The sequence below is a fragment of the Mastigoproctus giganteus genome, chromosome 4 (assembly GCF_048544385.1).
Source record: "Mastigoproctus giganteus isolate SK-2022 chromosome 4, ASM4854438v1, whole genome shotgun sequence".
NCBI classification, from domain to species: Eukaryota; Metazoa; Arthropoda; class Arachnida; order Uropygi; family Thelyphonidae; genus Mastigoproctus; species Mastigoproctus giganteus.
The window spans coordinates 12,534,868-12,554,660 of record NC_143578.1 but is presented as its reverse complement, the minus strand read 5'-3'; the positions used below and the strand labels follow the sequence as shown (position 1 = coordinate 12,554,660).

The window sequence follows — 19,793 nt, the reverse complement described above, 5'->3', positions numbered from 1 at the left end:
TACAAGCACAATTTGGTTGTAATTTTATAAATCATGTTTTATTATTAGTTATGTATTGCATACATTAACTAACTTGATGCTCCCCATACTAGGTTCCTAATTTCTGGTGAATAAATTTTAATTTTCCCATTCACCTGACCTCAGTCCATTAGATTTTTGTTTTTGCAATCCAGGACTTCACTACAACACTTAAAGATCAGACCATGTCCAAATACATTATCCCTGTGATAACGTACATGGACATAGGTATGCACACTACCACTAAAAATGTATGGGCCACGCATTTTAGTGCAGTCCATGGTTAACTGTTATATCATTGCAGCCCACTGTTAACTGTTATATAACAGTTAACAATGGGCTGCAATAAAAGTTACACTGAAAGTCTCAAATCCTTTGGCTGTGATGGCTGCATGGAATATAACACAAATTTATATGCTGTATGTGTGGAAAGCTACAGAGCTCATATAAAAATAATACACTGAAAATAAAAGTATGCTGTTATTTGCAAGCCACAATTTGTTTTGGTGTTCTATTTCAGTGGTATTTAACCTTTTTTGTTGACATACCCATTTTTTTTTTTTTGAAAAACATTGTGAAATTTATATCCAATAAACACACTTGGGATAATACCTGTTTATAATACAACCGATGAATTAACCTGAACATAAATAAATTTACCACACATAGAGAAAATTTATAACTTTTTAATAACACATTTTGTATGCCAGTGTACCCCCCCCAAGGGATGTTCACACTACTGTTCCATCTTATAATTTTCAATAAATGATGAATTTAAAATACTAGCATTTTTTTACAAAACCCCTTATCAAGTAAATCAGCAATGTGCAAATGTTTTGACATACAGGTAGTTCCCAACTTTACAAGGTAATTTGTTCCTAGCGCACACTCGCAAAAGCGGGAATTTATTTCCCATAGACAATGTTAAAAACAGTTACATTCTCAATGATGAAATTTGACCATAGTAATGTTAAATTAAGCATCAACAAAACAATAATTTATGCTTAAACAATTTATTTATTAAAAGAAATGAAAACAGCCTTTAAATTCAAGCAAATTATAATAATAAAGACATTATGTCATACAAATATTAAAGAATGTTTATCCTTCCTCATCGTTGTTGGTAGCACAAGGAGTCGTCTTCATCAGAAATGCTTCAAGATTTGTTTGTTTCCAAGACAGTCTTCTCTTTTCTTTATAAATTTCATGATAGCATGCATAAGCATTTTTTAAATGTTGCAAATTTTCTAGTGCACTTAAAATTTGAATCTTGATTTGAAAATCTGTTGCTTTTTCTGTGTTGAAAAGCTTCAAGCCCCTTGCGAGTGAAGAAAGGAACATGAGTTTCAGCTGTTAATTCTTTTTCTTCTTCCTCAGCTTCTTCACATTTTGCCATTTCAAGGTGGTCTTCATCTGTGACCTCACCATTGTGTGCTTAAAGCAGATCAGTGACACAATTGCAGAAACCTCAAGCTGCAATTCGTTAGCAATATTAACGACCACTGCTGTTTGCTTATGATCTCATATTTTGTTTTCAATGAAATAAGACATGACAGCGAAAATTAAGAGCAATACAACCACTCTTTGTAATGGCAGCATGGCATTGCTTTATTTATGTGAGCCAGTGAGACTCTCATCTGCCTGAACAGACAGCACTACTGTATTGTACAGCTATGCACGCGGTTTGAAATACCGTATTTATCAATGTTTAGCATCAATTTATTGCAATTAATGTTTATATTTTCGATTTTGTTGATACTTGAAAAAGAACTCAAAACAGGAACTGCCTGTATTTCATATGAGAAATAAATGAGATAAAAATAAAAAATATATATAAATACACACGGTACACAAATAATTACATATTTCAAAAGAATTCAATAATATTAAAAAAAAGTCATAGTTTGATAATTTTATTAATATTTTATACATGTCTAACGAACAATTTTATAACATCTTTCAAATTAAAATTATATTTGCCGCTAACACGTATTGCTCTAAAGAGCAATCCACATTATATATAGTGCTGTCAGAAACCTGTTAATGAATATGTTATGATGTACGCTGACTAGGGGCTATAGGTGCTGGAGCTAAGCCCATTGGTGAGGGCATTCCATGAGATCCACTTCCAGAAAGAGCAGCACTTGGTCCCAGAAGAATCTAAAAAAAAAAAAAAATAATAAATAAAACATTTAAGATTTTAATCATTTGATTTTATTCATTTATTGTTTAGTTTTTTTTTTTTTTTTTTTTTTTGCATACCCAAGTACAGCAAAATATTAGAAGGGAATAAAATTAACAACCAAGACATCCATAGAGTATATTCCCACATTTTATAGATAAATACAGCACCTTTTGCATATTTTAAATCAGTGGTTCCCAAACTTTAGTCATTCAAGACTATTCACAGCACACTTTTTTTTTTTTTTTTTGTTTTTTTCTAATTTTGAAGTAGATTTGAAGGTAATGGCATACCAAAGTACCAGGGCTCACAATTTGGAAACCATTGCTTTAAATGTGGTTGTTATTGTTACTGGAGGTTTTAAAGAGCAACAGCAGTTAGGGGCCATTATGTGCCAAACAATGGTAGTAAAGAACAGGTGCTATTAAAAACCAGATAGTGTTATGTAAAATTTAGCATTGAATTCTGCCATAGCACTGAATCCTTTTTTAAGAAAGTGAAAACTGAATTGATATCAGATCTGCCATCAACTGCTTTAAAAGTTAATGTATTTTGGCAGTCTTAATAGATACATGAGCAGCCAAAAACAAGGAATTACAATATAAGCACCACCAAAAGAAAACTAACTGTTCGTTAACAGAACCAGTATATAATTTTGATCCCTTCCCTTATAAATTCATCTAACCATCTTTAACTTTATCAAAAGTACATAAGAAGATCTAAGTTTTACAAGTCATCCATTTATGTATAAATCGTCTAAAAAATTGCCCAGTACTTGCTGCCATACTTATGTACAGTAAACCCTTGATTTAGCAAACCGGACAAATAATAATACAGTAATGTACATATTAATCTCGACCATATTATTTTTTTTAGGTTATACAAAACTTCAGTGTTATTATTAATTAATAATAATTACCTATTTCCATTATTCACCAACCATCCCTTGTCAATGCAGAAAACATTTCAGGAAGGTAGTGTCAAATCTTTGCATATCTAGCAAAGAGGCACGTGCCATCTCGTATCATTCAAACACCAGTAATTAACACTTTCATACTCACCTGCCGTTGCTGCTGTTTCTGCATTTCATCCAATTGCATTCTTTCCATTTCAAAAATAACTGGAGCCATTAGAATAGCAGATGAGGAAAAAAATATCCACAATGCAGAGCAACTAAAACTGTACAGATGCTTCAAGCTTATCAGTGAACCCGAAACTAGAGTATGAGCACCATTTCGAATGGTTTCAGGAAACATTTCAGTAAGACCCCACAGTCGTTCTGCAAGAGTTTCATCCAAGTCATCCTGTTAATAGTGAAAGACAAACCATTTTAGAAAAATGAAGTAATATAGTAATATATATATATATATAAACAATACAGATGAATATAAAGTTATTAGCAAGATCAGATTAATGCCATCAAAAACAGATTGTACATTACTAATTATATGTTTACTTCCAGGGTTTGGCCATGTATGACTGCATGGGCTATTTTATTTTTATAAGTTATTTTGGCCTTATGGCCTACTGCAAGCTGTATACTGTTGTGTTCATATACATGTTCAGCATCTGTATAGTACTTATTGTGCTTTTACTATAATAACTATATATATATTTTTTTTATTTTATTTTTTTCATCTTAAAATGTAGTATAACATTCGTTTTAGGCTATGCATTTCTTTTCATTATCAAAAGAATTGTACATTGAAAATTTCTTGCTATCAACCAAACATTTCTGCTATACTGTTTAGAAATATTTATATAACAGCTCATTTGTTTGTAATAATTCTATTACAAAAAAAAAAAAAAAAAAATTTGCCTTGTAAGTTGTAAGAGACAATGAATGAGTGAGTAAGAGACAAAAGCAAAAATCTTTCACAGTCATTGTGATGTTTATGAAGGCACAGATTCAAATATCAGTGCAAAATTATTTTAAACATTTAAAAAAAAAAGTTAAAAAAATTTTTATTTATTATACATAAATAAAATTCTACAGTACCCAATTCCATAAACAGGTGTTTAGGGAATTGGGTACTGTAGGGAGAGGGAGATAGAATATGAGGTAGAAATCTACATCAATTCCACAACCATGTTTCAAAACTGAATACATGCATTGGCCTACTGGGGGTTAAAATTTTTAAAATTTGACAGACCTGCACAGATTTTGAGAAGCCACAAATAGTCACTAGAAAAGCTTCACAGTTTTTTTTTTTTTTAATGAAAACCCCCAAAACAAGAGTGTTGGGAGTTTTTATTAAGTGTTATAGGTATTAGAACCTATAACACTTAATACGATACATATAAGTTGGAAGCTGAAAAGACAAAACATACTGATTTTAGACTTGAATTTCTGAGGATTATAGTTTTGGGAGATACATGGGAAGGTTGTTTCAGAAAACAGAAGTATAGGCAATCACTGAGGAAGAGGAAACATTGGCTCTGTGAATTTTGGAATAGTTTGACAGAAAACAGATGCTGACTATTTGTAGCACATCTTTGAACTGGTATAGAAGAGACTAGGGGAATTGCACTTGACAATTCAGAACAAATGAACATCGAAGTATCTATAGAAAAGGCACATGGCAGAAACTGAACCCTAAAACAGTAAGTAGTGAGACTTGTAAGAAATGGATCATTAATTAAGCCAACTCCTTCTTTTGAATCAAGTCAAGATGCTTGAGAAAGGTTCTAGGGACACCACCCAAGATGTGGAAATGATATTCCATGGTACGGTGGATTTGAAATTATATACAGCAAGTAGCTCGCTAAATGAAAAGTAATGCCAAGAATGAAAAAGAAAAGAAAACGCTTTTTTTTTTTTTTAATATAGAATATTCTTATGCCAAGACATAAGCATAGGAGCAGTAGACCTTTTTGCATGAATTAAATAGGAACTGAGTTCAGCATTAGTTGCTAAACAGTTGTTTTTTTGCAATTGAGTTTCCAGTTTTCTCTCTGAACAGTTGCTGTGGCTGATGGTAGATAGGAACTGTTCAGAGAGAAAACTGGAAACGCAATTGCAAAAAAACAACTGCAGGCCATAAGATGGGAGACCTTTATGCCAAACATGAGAAGCATTAGAAATGTCAAGGGCAACTGCTAGTTTCCCCAAATTTTCCCAATCTGTTGAAAGATCAAACATAAGCGAAAATATCATTAATGTATCAACTGACAGAATCCATATTGTTGTTCATTGATCAGTTGGAAGGTTTCAAGATGCTTAAGAGTTGGCAGAAGGGAAAGCACCAGTGAAATAAGACAGTGTGCAAAGGCAATACAAAACAGGAAGTTGAGCTTTCTTAGCAACAAGATGGTTCAGAATTCTAACATTCTTCTGTCAAAAGACTATAGGAAGTGCTGAGTGGAGTGTATTGGATATCACAGGAGGTAGTTTATAAAGATCACTGATACAATAATTAGAAGAGATATAGTATGCTAGTAAGTTGGTTTTGATGAACTTGGTTTTGTTGGTACTGATCAACAAATTATTGTTGAATGCAGTTCATTTCCCAAAAGAACATTTTTAATTATAAGGTCATCTCTAACAAAGTTATAAAAAAAAAATTGTTATACTCTTGCATGACCACAAGGTCAGAGTTGTTCACATAAGATAAAGAGAACAGAAGAACTCCACATTTAGTAGTCACATGAGCTTGAACCATGGTCACTCAAGTTATACCCTGACACCTGACTACTCAGCTATGACAGCTATACTACACCTGTTACCACATTAATTGGACTATAAAATCCTCCAATTAGTATTAGTATTATCAATGTCCACATGGTGCAAGGAAGACTATGGCTTATGCTGCACAAGCCAAAAACAAATAATAAAATAAAACAATAAAAAATAAATAAAATAATAATAATAAATAAAAAAAAAAGAATAAGAGAAAAGGAAATAGACAAGCTATGTGTTTTCCCTCTCCTGTAGATAATTATCCAGCTGACCTCTGAATATCGGGAGAATAGACAAAGGCAGTACAGGCATACCTCGAATAACGAATAGGATGCGTTCCAAGAAATTACTTCGTTAAGCGAAACTTCGTTTTCAGAGGTAAAAATACTATGGCCAGAATAGGGATACGTTCCTACATAAAGAAAATGAAAAGCTTTTTTTTCGAACAAAGAAAAGTTTTATTAAATAAACATTCAACTTACATACAAAGTGAAATCACATTTTAAAATATGAGTCTAAAGTTGATTGCTTATGCTTTTTTTCTCTTTCATTTAACAATTGCCTATACGGAGTTATTGCATTTAACACTGATCGCTTAACAATAAAACTTCTTCCTAAATCAGGATCATTTTCACTAAAAAAATTTAAACGTTTTCAATGTCATTTAAGCAGCTTTTTAAATCTTTGTTTGTTAACACTTTTTCGGCAGGAACTTCTTTAACTTCGTCTTCATTATCTTTGTCTTCGTTGCTAACAAGGTTTTCTAAATCTTCCACTGAAAAACCATCATCTTCTGCATTCAATAAATTTCTAACATCCTCTTCATCGACATTTTCGAAACCTATTGATTGAGCCATCTGGATAACTTCATTTCTAATTTCTTGGATGCTATTTTCTTCTTCTAGTACAACTTCTGGCCATATTTTGCGCCAAACTCCATTTAAGCATTTCTTAGTGACTTCTTTCCAAGAACTATCAATGTTTTCAATTGCCTTTTTAATGGTGTAGTTTTTCCAAAAAGTTTTAACTGTCATATCCTCTTTATCCTCTAGTTCAGTTAAATTGCTTAATGTTCGACGCAGATAATAAGCTTTAAATGATGCTATCACTCCCTGATCCAATGGTTGAATCAGGGAAGTTGTGTTTGCTGGAAGAAACACAACTTTGACAGGAATGCATGTGTCCAACGTGTTAAGATCAGTAGGATGTCCCGGAGCATTGTCTAACAACAAAAGAGCTTTTTCTTCAAAGTTGTTTTTTTGACAATACCGTTTTACTTCAGGACAAAAGTGGTTAACAAACCAATCAGTAAATAACTCCTTGGTAACCCACGCTTTTCTATTTGCTTTCCATATTACAGATAAATTCATTTTTATGTTACCTTTTAACGCCCTCGAATTTTCTGAATGGTAAACTAATAACAATTTTAATTTATAATCGCCAGAGGCATTTGATCGAAAGAGTAACATTAAACGGTCTTTGGCTGCTTTGAACCCAGCAGCTGGTTTTTCTTCAATAGAAATGAAACTTTTTGTTGGTAGCCGTTTCCAGAACATACCGCTTTCGTCAACACTGAACACCAAATTTGGTGGAAAATTTTCACGTTCAATTATTTCCTTTAGTTTTTCTGAAAACTTATTTGCGGCTTCTCCTGTTAATTTTACACTATGAACCCTGGCCCGTTTTTTAAATTTCTCGAACCAACCACGAGAAGCCCAAAAGGTTTCCGTAATTTCGTCAGTTTGTTTAGATTTCAGGTGATTAAACTGGAATATTTTTTTTTATGTTAAATGGGGCTTGAAATTGCGGACTTCGTTATATTGAAGCTTCGTTATCAGAGGTAACGTTAACCGAGGTATGCTTGTACTGTGAATGTCTTTATTTGCACTTTATATTGCATACATGCAGAGTTGACTGTTCCTGGACATAATGCCACAGGAGATGCCTTTGTATGCATTAGGTGGAAGAACAATGAAATTAAGAAATTTAGCATTCTGATGGATGAATTTGAGTGATTGAAGAAAACAATCATTTCACTCATAGGAATTAAATTAAGGAACTCATCAAGTACTCAGACGCACAACTCACTGCATCTGGCAACATAGTGGGATCATCATAAGCTAGTCTTACAGAAAGTAGCTATTTTTGGCGACTCTGCTGAGAGAAATGGGCAATATTTTATGCAATAAGGACAGGCAGAATAGGAACAGCATATGTCTACTAGGGAAATGGTAGAAAAATTCTTTTATCTTTTTAAATGAATTATCTATTAAATACTGTTGCAGATGCAAGTAAATGATTAAGCATGAATGATCTGAGACTATTTAATTCAAAGTGATGTTAAGAAAAGGTCAAAAATTGGAGCTGAACTTCGAAGTGTCTCAAATTTTGCAAAGGCATAATAGGAGGGAATTCATTATGACAGCTTTGTCAATCAATGACTTGGGAGAGATTGTGCAATGCTCAGTGTGGAATATTTTGTGCCCTTGTTAATAGAAAAACTGTTTTTTACAGAAAATAGAATACAGTTGAATAGAAGTGATGCAAGAATAATTGCTGATGCTATCAAGGCAGTGTTAGATGGTTCAGATGGAACAAAGGGTGAAGTATACATTTGCTGAGATAGACCTCAACCTTTTGTCTACCACTGGGGCTGCAAACTATGTTTAGTGATCCTCATTTGTAATTCAATGCGATTTTAAGAATAAAATGTTTTAATTTTTTTGGAACACAAGAAATAAAGTGGGCCAGTAAATCAGAATGCCTTGTAATGGGGGATTTTAACTTTCTAGATACTGGCTTGAACTTGTGGGTTTGTCACTCGCATGCTAGCAAGACTCTTGTGGATTTATTGGAGGATTGTTTTCTACAGCAACATGTTCAAGGGGCAACCAGAGGAAGTAATACCATTTGTTTGGTGATATTTTAGGTGCATCAGCATCTGTGGCCATAGTGTGCAAGGAGTAATACTCTTGATCCGATTATCAGCAGTGATTATTCGTGCATTAAGAATTTTCAGATAAAGGAACCACTAAGTGACAGTAATCAAAATGTACTGATGTGTGATTTACTTAAAGATATAACTAACATCAAGGGTAATGGGAAGGGTTTTTGTTTTCGTAAATGTGACTACAGTAGTCTCAGACAGTTTTATAAACTAATGAGGCTCGTGGCAGAGAAGAAATGTGTGGGATGCATATAAATTATCAGGTGACACAGAAGCCTATGGCAGATATAAGCCAGTCTGTAATCAAGTCACAAAGGAGGTTAGGCATGCGAAGACTGATTATGAGAAATGCTTGGCAAAGGATGCAAAGAAAAACAAAAAAGACTTCTTATGTAAAGTCTAGAAGGAAGGGGATGAATTTGATTGGTCCACTTGATGTTGGTGGTTCGACTGTTGATGATCCTGGTCAGATAACTAACAAACTCAACGAACAATTGTGCAGAGAAATAGAGTGGGCCAGTAAATCAGAATGTCTTGTAATGGGGGATTTTAACTTTCCAGATATTTACTGGAACTTGTAGTTGGTCACTCACGCGCTAGCAAGACTTTTTTGGATTTATTGGAGGATTGTTTTCTACAGCAAGCAACATGTCCGAGGGGCAACCAGAGGGGATAATACACTTGATCTGATTATCAACAGAGATGATGCATGCATTAGGAATTTGCAGATAAAGGAACCACTAGGTGACAGTGATCACAGTCTACTGACGTGGAATTTACTTAGAAAGATGTAACTACTACCATCAAGGGTAAAGGGAAGGGTTTTTTGTTTTCATAAAGGTGACTACAGTGGTCTTAGGCAGTTTTTGAATTCTATAGAGTGGGATAAACTGATTATGTTAAAAACAGTGAATTCTAAATAGGAGGCCTTCAAGGAATTAATCTTGGAAGCTACTAGGCTTTTCATACCAACTAAGGATTACTGTTCAAGATTTAGGCCTAAATAGATGTCAGATGAACTTATGAGGCTAGTGGCAAAGAAGAAAAATGCGTGGGATGCATATAAATTAGCAGGTAGTAATAGTAGTAGCATGTGATGCAAGAAAGCAAGTGTATGAGCTTATGCAGCATCAGCCAAAAAAAAAAAAAAATGTACAAACAATTCCCTCTAAATGTTTATCCAGTTCCTCCTTAAATTTATTTAACCTATCAACTTACACAATGACAGATGGAAGTTTGTTCCAGCAATTAACCATCTATTGGCTAAAGGCAAATTTCCACACATCTATTCTATGGAATCCTATGGCAGCTATAAGCTAGTCTCTAATCAAGTCACAAAGGAGGTTAGGCAAGCGAAGGCTGATTATGAGAAATGCTTGGCAAATGATACAAAGAAAAACAACAAAGACTTTAATTATGTAAACTCTAGAAGGAAGGGGATGAATCAGATTGGTCCACTTGATGGTGGTGATTCGACTGTTGATGATCCTACTCAGACAGCGGACAAACTGAATGAGTATTTTGCATCTACATTCACACATGAAGAATTCTGTAAGGAGGGAGAGGACAGAAGTTTACTAAACTCTAACAGGGAGCTAAATTATTTTGTAATAACAGAGAGTAAAGTGGAGGAGAAATTGTTTTAGTTAAACATAAAAAAAGGCACCCGGGGCAGGTGGAATCTATCCAGTTATATTGAAAGAGGCAGCAAGGGAAGTAAGCAAACCCTTAGCCACATTTATCAGAACATCCTTAGATTCAGGGGAGGTCCCCATGGACTGAAGATGGGCAAATGTATCTCCAATTCACAAAGGAGGTTCACAGGGTGACACAAATAATTATAGACCTGTTAATTTAACTTTTGTTACAGGGAAAATAATGGAGTCACTGGTTAAAGAAGTGATGCAAGATCAGCTAGACAAGACAGCAGTAATAGTTCAGACATAGCATGGGTTTGTTAAGGGGAAGTCTTATTTGATTAGATACTATGATGTAGTCACAATGGACCTGGATGCAAAAAATAATTTTGATATCATAGACTTGGATTTCAGGAAAGCTTTTGATACTGTTGCACATGGAAGACTACTGTACAAATTGGAGTGGTATGGCATTAAGGACAAGTTGCTGCAATGGATAAAGGAATGGTTGAGTGGGAGATGGCAGAGCGTGGTAATAAATGGACACTGCTCTACATGGACTAATGTATTAATAGAGTTCCCCAGGGTCCAGTGCTGGGCCCATTGTTGTTTTCTGAATTTATCAATGATATCGATGAAGGTATATCATGCTTAAAGTCCAAGTTTGCAGATGATACAAAGGTTGGCAGGGTTGTTAATGACAGTAAAGACAGTATACTACTGCAACAGGATCTAGAAAAGTTAGGCAGCTGGGCCGAGAAGTGGCAGCTGAAATGCAAAGTACTGCATAAGGGTAGCAGTAACTGAAGAGAAATGTACCAACTGTGTGGTACTACACTCAGGAAGTGGAGAATGAAAAAGACCTGAGGGTAATTGTGCAGTCGGATATGAAATTCTCTGAGCAGTGCAGACAGGCTGCCAGAGCAGGTCATGGAGTTTTGTCAATGATATACAGGAATTTTGCTAGCAGAGACAAGAAGGTGATTATACCTTTGTATAAGGCAATGGTCAGGCCACACCCTGATTACCGCGTACAGGTCTTTAGGCCTCATTTTAGTAAGGATGTAGTTGCTAAAATGAGCACAGAGAAGGGCAACAAGTTTAGCTAGTGGAACAAAGGGTTACTGCTACCAAGAAAGGCTCAAGCTCTGTAAATTGCAGCATCTGGAGACTAGGCACCTGCAAGGTGATCTGACTGCAGTGTATAAAGCGTTGAATGGTTTGAGCAAGCTCAATGCTGATGGGGCATAAATTCAAATTGAGGAAAGACAGTTGTAGAATAGATGTGCTGAAATTTGCCTTACATGCACAAAGGCCTTTTTATTACAGCTCATTGCTGTAGACTTGAAATTGGAGACATGAACATTGCTCTTTATTCTGGATCAGATTTTTTGAGGGTGTGGTTCAGTGCTGATAAGTGTAGGGAGTTGATTTTGACTGAGACCAAAAATGTGTTGGCAAGTCTGGCCAAGAGGCAGTTGTGGCAATACTTTCCTAAATATTCACAAGGGATGGGGGATAAAGGCAGGTCAGAATGGGTTACTCTCACTGCTGTTCCTATTTAACACGTTCTTTGGACTATGCTAGATTGTTCAAAACTCTCTCCTCTTATGCATATGGTTGGAGGAGAGGATATATAGGTGTCTAAGATGAAACTGTCTATTCTCATTTGTGTGGTGGATGTTACATCATCTACTCCTCTTTTCACCCACTATTTTATTGTGTAATTTATGATGATTCAGTTATTTCCTTTAACACTCATATCAGAAGAGTATAATCTTTGCTTCCTTGTATCAATACTAATACCAATAATAAACATTTTTTGCTTTAATCCACTGAAGAAAATCCACAAAGAATGGTTGGTAAAGATGATACTGCAAAATCTTAAATGTTATTTATCTACAATCCAGTTTAATAAATATTTTCTAACCAATGCAGAGAAGTGATTCCTTTTCCAGTTATCTTTATTGCACATGCAAACAGTGCCTTTCAGTGATCATATTATGAACGTGGGATTTGGTATTGAACTCTACCGGACCTCACTGGAAACAACAGCCCACTCAGAGCAGCAGAAACTTCTAGCTAATTTTGGTTCTGTCATTTAACCCAGTGGTGCGCAAACTATGGGGCACAACCCCTGGAGGGGTCGCAGGATAAATTAAAGGGGTTGTGGCAATTTTTAAATAAAATTAGTTTTTTGTACATGAAAGCCAAAAAGCTTGTTGTTAAAATTACTTTTTCAGTACTATAGGTGTAGAGTACCTAACAACTCGAACGAAGTCTGAGATACGAATGAACCCTATTGCCACTATTTTTAGGGTGGTTTCACGTGTGATGCAGGTGGCTTTCTTACTTATTGTCCTTGTGGATAAAACGGCTTAATTTGCTCAATGGCTATGGACACACAAAAAGCAGCTGACTAGTGTGACTTCTCAGTATGTATTAATACTTCTCAATACTACTCAATTGCTGAACTGTAATCCACCCAACTCTTAATTCGTGCTTCCTACGGGAAAAATTTCTGGAATTGCCTAAAGGCAAGAGATGCGAATATGCTGTGGCAGTAAATAGCAAGTCTGTTGCACGCACACTTTATTCTGCTTCGTAATTCAGTGCTTTCATGTCAACTTGGATGTGTTTTCATTCTTCTGCTACTTTTTATATCATGGTTTTTATTATTTTTAAGAAGAAAAAAATATACATTTTTATATATTTTACCATGGACAATTGGGTAATCAGAACAAAACAATCGTGTTACAACAATAATGTTGCTACAGATACACCTGAAAGGGTAAGAAATGTATCATGTGAAAATTTGATTTGGACACTAACGTTATTTCAAATGTAGTGGAACTACCAATTTCTGGTAGAAAGCCATTATATTCCAAATCAAAAAGAATGAAAAAGAATAGAAAATATCAAGAAGAATTTATGAAACTTATAGTGCTTTACTTATAGTGTTGTTCATGATGATGAGCAACATCCTGCTTGTGTAATATTATGAAAAACTGGCTAACAAAAGCACGAAACCTATTAAATTAAAAAGACACTTACATATGAAACATCCAAAGATAATGAAAAAAACTGAATCCTTGTTCAAAAGACATGCCGACTCCATACAAGGTCTGAAATATTTCATGAAGAAACACTGGAGTTCCTTGTAAAGCTTTAAGAGCATCATTGGAAGTTTCATATTTAATAGGAAAAAATTTGAAATCACATACTATTGCTGAAATAAAAATTCTGAAATAAAAATAATCTCCCTGCTGCAATAAAAATTATTTCAATTATGCATGGAGAAAAGTACAGCAATAATTTAAATACCATTTCTCTATCCAGAGACAGTTATTGCGAACAACATAAAATCTAATTTATTAAATCGATTGAAAGAAAGTCCAATTTTTGCAATACAGTTAGATGAAATCACAGATATTTAAAACCTTACTTAACTTACTGCATATGTGAGATACTGCTACGAGGAAGATATTTTCTGTTTTGCAAAGCTTTGGAAGGAAGAATGACGGGTGAGAAGATTTTTGAAAACACTTCTTTTATATACAAAAGTTGGGTGGTTGTTCAGTGGTAAAGAATCAGAACCTTGCTCAACTGTTTACAAATCAAAAATGGCTTGGAAAACTTAGTTCCCTTGCTGATATATTTGAAAAACTTAAAAAATGATTTAAATTTAAGTCTTCAAGAACAGGAAACAAATATATTAATACTGAGTGATAAAATAGTAAAATAGAAACTTTCAGAGGGAAGCTTAATCTTTGAAAAATTGAATTTGAGCATAATAATACTGAAATGTTCCCATGCTTTTCTGATTTTGTTATAATATGGACATTTTACAATTTAGGGCTATCACTGCCACCTACCTAACAATGCTAATTAAGAATTTTTCCAAATGATTTAATGTATCTCCAGTCTCTGACAGGGAATATCAAAACGGACATATGCACAAGAACCACCTTTGAGCCAAAAGGAATCATACAGTGAATAATTTGGGCAACTGAGATGAGCAGTAGTTGAATCAACCGATAACTGAGACTTGTCAGAGAAAGTACATGGGGTTCACCAGACTGCAAGTGGAAATGGACATCATTGAGATTAGAACTGAGACCATGTATATTTGTGAAATGAACTAGGAAGTGTTTGGGAGGTTTAGATCTTTTCGCAGATAAGCTTGCTCTATTAGTTTGACAATTCATGGTGTATTCAATAGTAAGAAAAAATTAAATGTGGGTGGACAGGCTGTATGAAGTAATAAAATTTTTGGATATGGCATACACATGGTAAGAATATACCCAGATCCTTGACGTAACATGGCCCGACAATGCTCCTCACATACAAACTACTTGGACCCCTTCCCGCAAGTCACTATCTGGCAGAGTAGCGGTAGCAAGATTATATACTAGCTGATCCGCAAACCTCCTAGAGAGTTACGAGTAGGTTCGGTCCAGTGTACTAAATAGCAGCCAGCCTGTGAACACCATTTTAGAGCTGTACCTTCGAAATGTAAGAAAGATTGGATCTCGCCACAATGTCCATCATAACCTCAAAAGTCATCAGTCATACTGCATGATGGAAGAGATGGGGAAGGGTTGACTGGAACTTAGCTCTGGAGACTAAACATGGGTTCCACCACTTCAAGCCTCCAATTAGCAAAGTGGTAGTATTGCACCAGTTGACGAGGGTTATCTACCACCTAATTTGTCACTGTATGTATAATGTATTTATTGTTCACCTTTTTTACCAGGTGACTATTTGTTCTCTTTTGTTCGTGTTTGTTTGTTTCAATAGTTTGTTAGTTGAAAGATATTCAAGGCCGTCATCGCTGCTTATCCTCCAAGCAGGAAAGATGAATAGGTAAGTTTCTTTTTATTTCCTTTTTTAAATTATTTTTACGTTAAAATTAATCACAGGTTTTCTGGTGCTGAAAAGTAAGGTTTATTTCAGGTCATTTTGTGATTTCTATTGTTCAGAAATCACAGGTTTTCTGGGGTTTGAGAATTTTCCCCCCCTTTTCCTAGTGGGGGTCTTGAAGGCAGCAGCCCTGGAAAAAAAAAAAAAAATCATAATGATAGATTATTAAAATTTTCAGTGCCAAAGAGTTAGCTGTTGCTTTTATTTCAGGTCATTTTATGATTACTGCTGTTCGGTGGTTTTTTTTTTTTTTTTTTTTTTTCATAGCCCATCCCATTACTTTCCATTAGTGGAGAAGAAAGCAGCATGTGGGGTTTGGTTTGTTTTTGCCTATCACTGTTGGCACCACTCCTCCCTGCCATCAGCAAAGGTAAGACACGTAATTTTACGTTTAGTCGTCAGGACTGCAGTCTCAACTGCATTTCAAATAAGCAGAACATACTTCTTAGAGAAGAGCATTGTTTATTTGAAGCACAAATACAGAATGTGGAAAATCATGGTGACTTGTTTTGCAATATAAGAATGAAACATTTCGTAGCTAACTTAATTTGTTCCAGGCAACATACAAATATGAAGCTTCTGCTAACTGGTGTACATTAACATTTTACAGTTCTCTATTAACATTTTCAATTATGTGCCAAGCCCTTGTTCTTAAATTATTTAAACATTATTTATAACTGTTAACTGAGCTGTGGTACTGAAAAAGTTACCAACACCCCTTATATCAAGTGGGTAACCCAAAGTATAAAATGTTTCTAAGTAAATAAATAAATCATAAATGGAATATTTCTTATTAAAAAGAAATAGCTTCTAATGCGCTATATAATATTCAGCTTCAATAAAATTACATAAAATTGAACAGGCTAAGAGTAGAAAACTTGCTTCTTGCCAAAGCTATTGGCCACAAATTTTGCCCATCTCTGCTCCCACCTCTGTCAAAACCAGACAGTTCTACTGTCACTTCAGCCAAGGATAAAGCTGACCTGTCAGCATCCCATTTTTCTTCCAACTCATATATTAAGGATCTTGGTAAAACACCTCCCACTATTCCCAGCATGACCCATTCAATGCCTCCTGTGGTCTTCCGTAAAAAGGGTTTTGACCTGCTGATAAGAAAGCTCCAGGTCCCAATGGTATTTCTCCATTTGTTCTCAAAACCTGCATACCTGAACTTACTCCTGTTTTTTGCCACTTTTTTTTTTTTTTTTTTTTCACTTTCTTATTCCAAAGGTGTTTTTTCTTCTGCTTGGAAATTTGCTCATATCCAGCCAGTTCCAAAAAAGGGTGACAAATCCCTCCCATCCAATTATTGTCCAATTGCAATTACTTCTACTCTTTCTAAAGTAATGGAGAAATAAATTAACCTCCAATTCTTAAAACTATCTAGAAACTTTCCATCTGATCAACGATCGCCAGTATGGATTTCGTCAGTGTCAACCCACTTATGTTACCCATTTATGGACAAATTCAATGGAAGAGTTCAGTGAAACATAAGCAGTTGCTCTTGACATTTTAAAGGCTTTCAATCCTGTTTGGCATAAAGGTCTTCTAAACAAGCTTCCATTTTATTGTTTGCCAACTGTTTTTGTAACTGGTTATCCAGTTTACTCTCTCAACGCTCACTGAGAGTGATGTTAGATGGCTCTCTATCTTCTAACATCTCCACTAATGTTGGTAAAGAAGAACTGAACCCCAAGGTTCAGTTCTTCCCCCCACTCTTTTCCTCTTGTATATTAATGACCTTCTTCCATTGACCACAAATCCTATCCATAGTTTTGCTGATGATAGCACATTGCATTCCACTTTCCAGTTTCAGAAACCTCACCTTCTCAAATATCGGCTACCAATTCCTAAAATGCCATTCTCCAGTGGAGCAAAGACAACTTAGTTGAGTTCAATTATTCTAAAACTCAGTGCTGTCTTATATTTTGTAGAAAGGATTCTTCTGCTCCTATGCTTACCTTTGGTGACATCCAATTTCTAGGCAAAATGATATATCTCTTTTGGGGATTATCCTGACTTCTAATCTCTCTTGGCACAAGCACATTACAAATATTGCTTCCTCTGTATCTAAAAAACTTGGTTTTTTATTTTGCTCTCACCGTTACTTTTCTTCCAAACATCTGTTCACTTTGTGCAAATTGCAAATCCGCCCTAGCATGGAATATTGTTCCCACATCTGGGGCGGTGCCCACCAAAACCTTTCTCAGGCTTCTAGATTCCATTCAGAAAAGGGCAGTTAGGTTAATTAATGACTCATCTCTAACAGTCTCTACACTGTCATAGACGTACTGTTTCTGCTGCGTACCTTTTCTACAGATACTTCCACACGCACTGTTCTTCTGAATTGGCTTCTATAATTTCCGCTCTCCCTTTCAAAACAGTCCTAACACGCGCCGCCACCAAGCCAACATCCATTTACTGTCCAACTTCAAACTCACAGAACCAACTTTTCATCGTCCTCGTTTATTCATTCAACTGCTGTTTTCTGGAACAACAACCTTCCTTCATACATATTTCCTGATAATTACAGTCTACAGAAGTTCACGTCTAATGTCAACAAATACCTTCTTTCGTCTTCTCAACCTCCAATCCATGCACGGTACTAAGTACTATAGATTCTAATACATCTCGTGTTTGGGATTTAAATAAAAAAAAAAAAAAAAAAAAAAAGTCGATGGAGGTAGGTTTCGAGAATTCCTCATAAACTGTATAGTTTCTTTTAAATATTACAGCAATCTGCATATTATCAAGCTAATAAAAAAATACATAAGCAATACTTTTCTCATATTTTTTGCTGGCTTTCCAAATGATTTTTTAAATATAATGACCGAAAATAAGGCATTTTTAAAAGGGGTAACAGATTTTGAGATGTCTCCGTTCCATAGCTTGGCTACGTTACTGAACCCGCACAAAACAATAACATAAATAAATAAGAACAAACTCACATCGTCTTCTTGTTCTTCTACACTCTTTTCGAGCAGTTCGCTATCCCCTTTTTCTGATGGGGAAACTGCAAGGGGCGCCAAAATATCTTCCATGCCACCATTTAATTCAACAAAATCTCCTTCTACTTGCATTTCTGAATTACAGGCTGATGATCTGAATGAAGACTTAACAATATTGACGTTGAGAATATAAAAAACACAAAAAAAAAGTAAATGTGGACGTTTAGGAATCACTACATAAAAATATGTTAAAAGACATCATCTCGTGTAAAAGCTCACTATCACTTGTTCTAAGCAGATCACACATGAGAGGAAAGTATATCATAGCGCCCTCTAATACAAAACAGAAAATGTTGAAAAATTCATAATATTAAATCCGCAAAATAAAATAAGAAAATTCACATTTTTATCAAAACGATTGCGGTCCGGTTTAAGAATTTTGAAGGCAAAACAGCATATTTTTAAATCAAATATCATCATGATTAAGGCCAGAAATTGGCTAACTTTGAAAAATGCGGAAAAAATTTATATTAGGAACAATGCAAAACCAATCGTGCCTCGTCTCTCATTTCTTGCAGTGACAAATAAAACACCAGGTCGAACAAAAAAAATAAATAAATAAAATAATAAATAAGTAAAAAAGTGGAAATGGTGAATAAAATAAAGATTCTTCAGATTTTCCTCAAGAAACAACGACCATTAGGTTGTTTTTTCGAAGCAGACAACTAAACTAATACAAGGGGGATCTTTTTGTATGTATTCAGTGCAGAGTGCAAAGAAATTAGACACCATCTCGGCGATCTGATAAACGTTTATGAGAGCTTTAAGAGGAGCTGGATGCTTTCATTCCATCTTGCTAATATGATCTGTTGCGGTAACAAACAAGAACTCTTAAGGTATATGCAAGAGTTACTTTGACCAATATAATTAGATAAACATGCGTCTATATTACCCTTGTCACCTCAAACCAGCAGTTTCCCGGAACTTTTAAAGTATCCTCAATAAAACTGGCAAAAACCCTTGCACCACCTTTGTTTAAATGTATCTCATCTCTACAAACCAGATTCCTTCTTCCTACAAGTGCCGCCCAAGCTGATAGAAATTTTCCCCCTAAAGCCTTGCAGAGTCTTTCAAGTCTTGAGTTAATCCACAAGCTTTCAGCATATAATCCCTCCTATCATGCCTGGGCAGAATTGCAGACACAGAGATTGTGACATAACTCGCGGCATTTCTTCAGCATGGTCATATGTTTGTCTAACGAATCGTCATATCGTGTATGCTTAATATCATTCGTCCCCACATGAATAATAATATTCTCTTTATCCTCCCCTCTTAAAATCTGACAGTCTGTTGATGACATCCTTAATAGTTGTCCCGGCAGACATACCCTGGTTCTAGTCCACCTATCATTATTACAAAAAGTACTTCCCGGTTCCCTGACAATGGAGTCTTGTAATAG

The 19,793-nt window shown here is 35.1% G+C and overlaps 1 protein-coding gene across 1 annotated transcript; it reads right to left on the bottom strand.

Annotated features, from left to right (window-relative positions):
- Positions 1–1,915: 1,915 nt before the first annotated feature.
- mge (translocase of outer mitochondrial membrane 22 homolog mge) lies at positions 1,916–18,627 on the bottom strand. Its single transcript, XM_090371365.1, has 3 exons — positions 18,335–18,627; positions 3,262–3,504; positions 1,916–2,178 (listed from the first exon to the last, which is right to left on the bottom strand). The coding sequence occupies exons 1-3, from the start codon at positions 18,464–18,466 to the stop codon at positions 2,071–2,073; spliced, it is 483 nt and encodes a 160-aa protein (XP_090227491.1). The 5' UTR covers positions 18,467–18,627; the 3' UTR covers positions 1,916–2,070.
- Between the last annotated feature and the right edge of the window lie 1,166 nt (positions 18,628–19,793).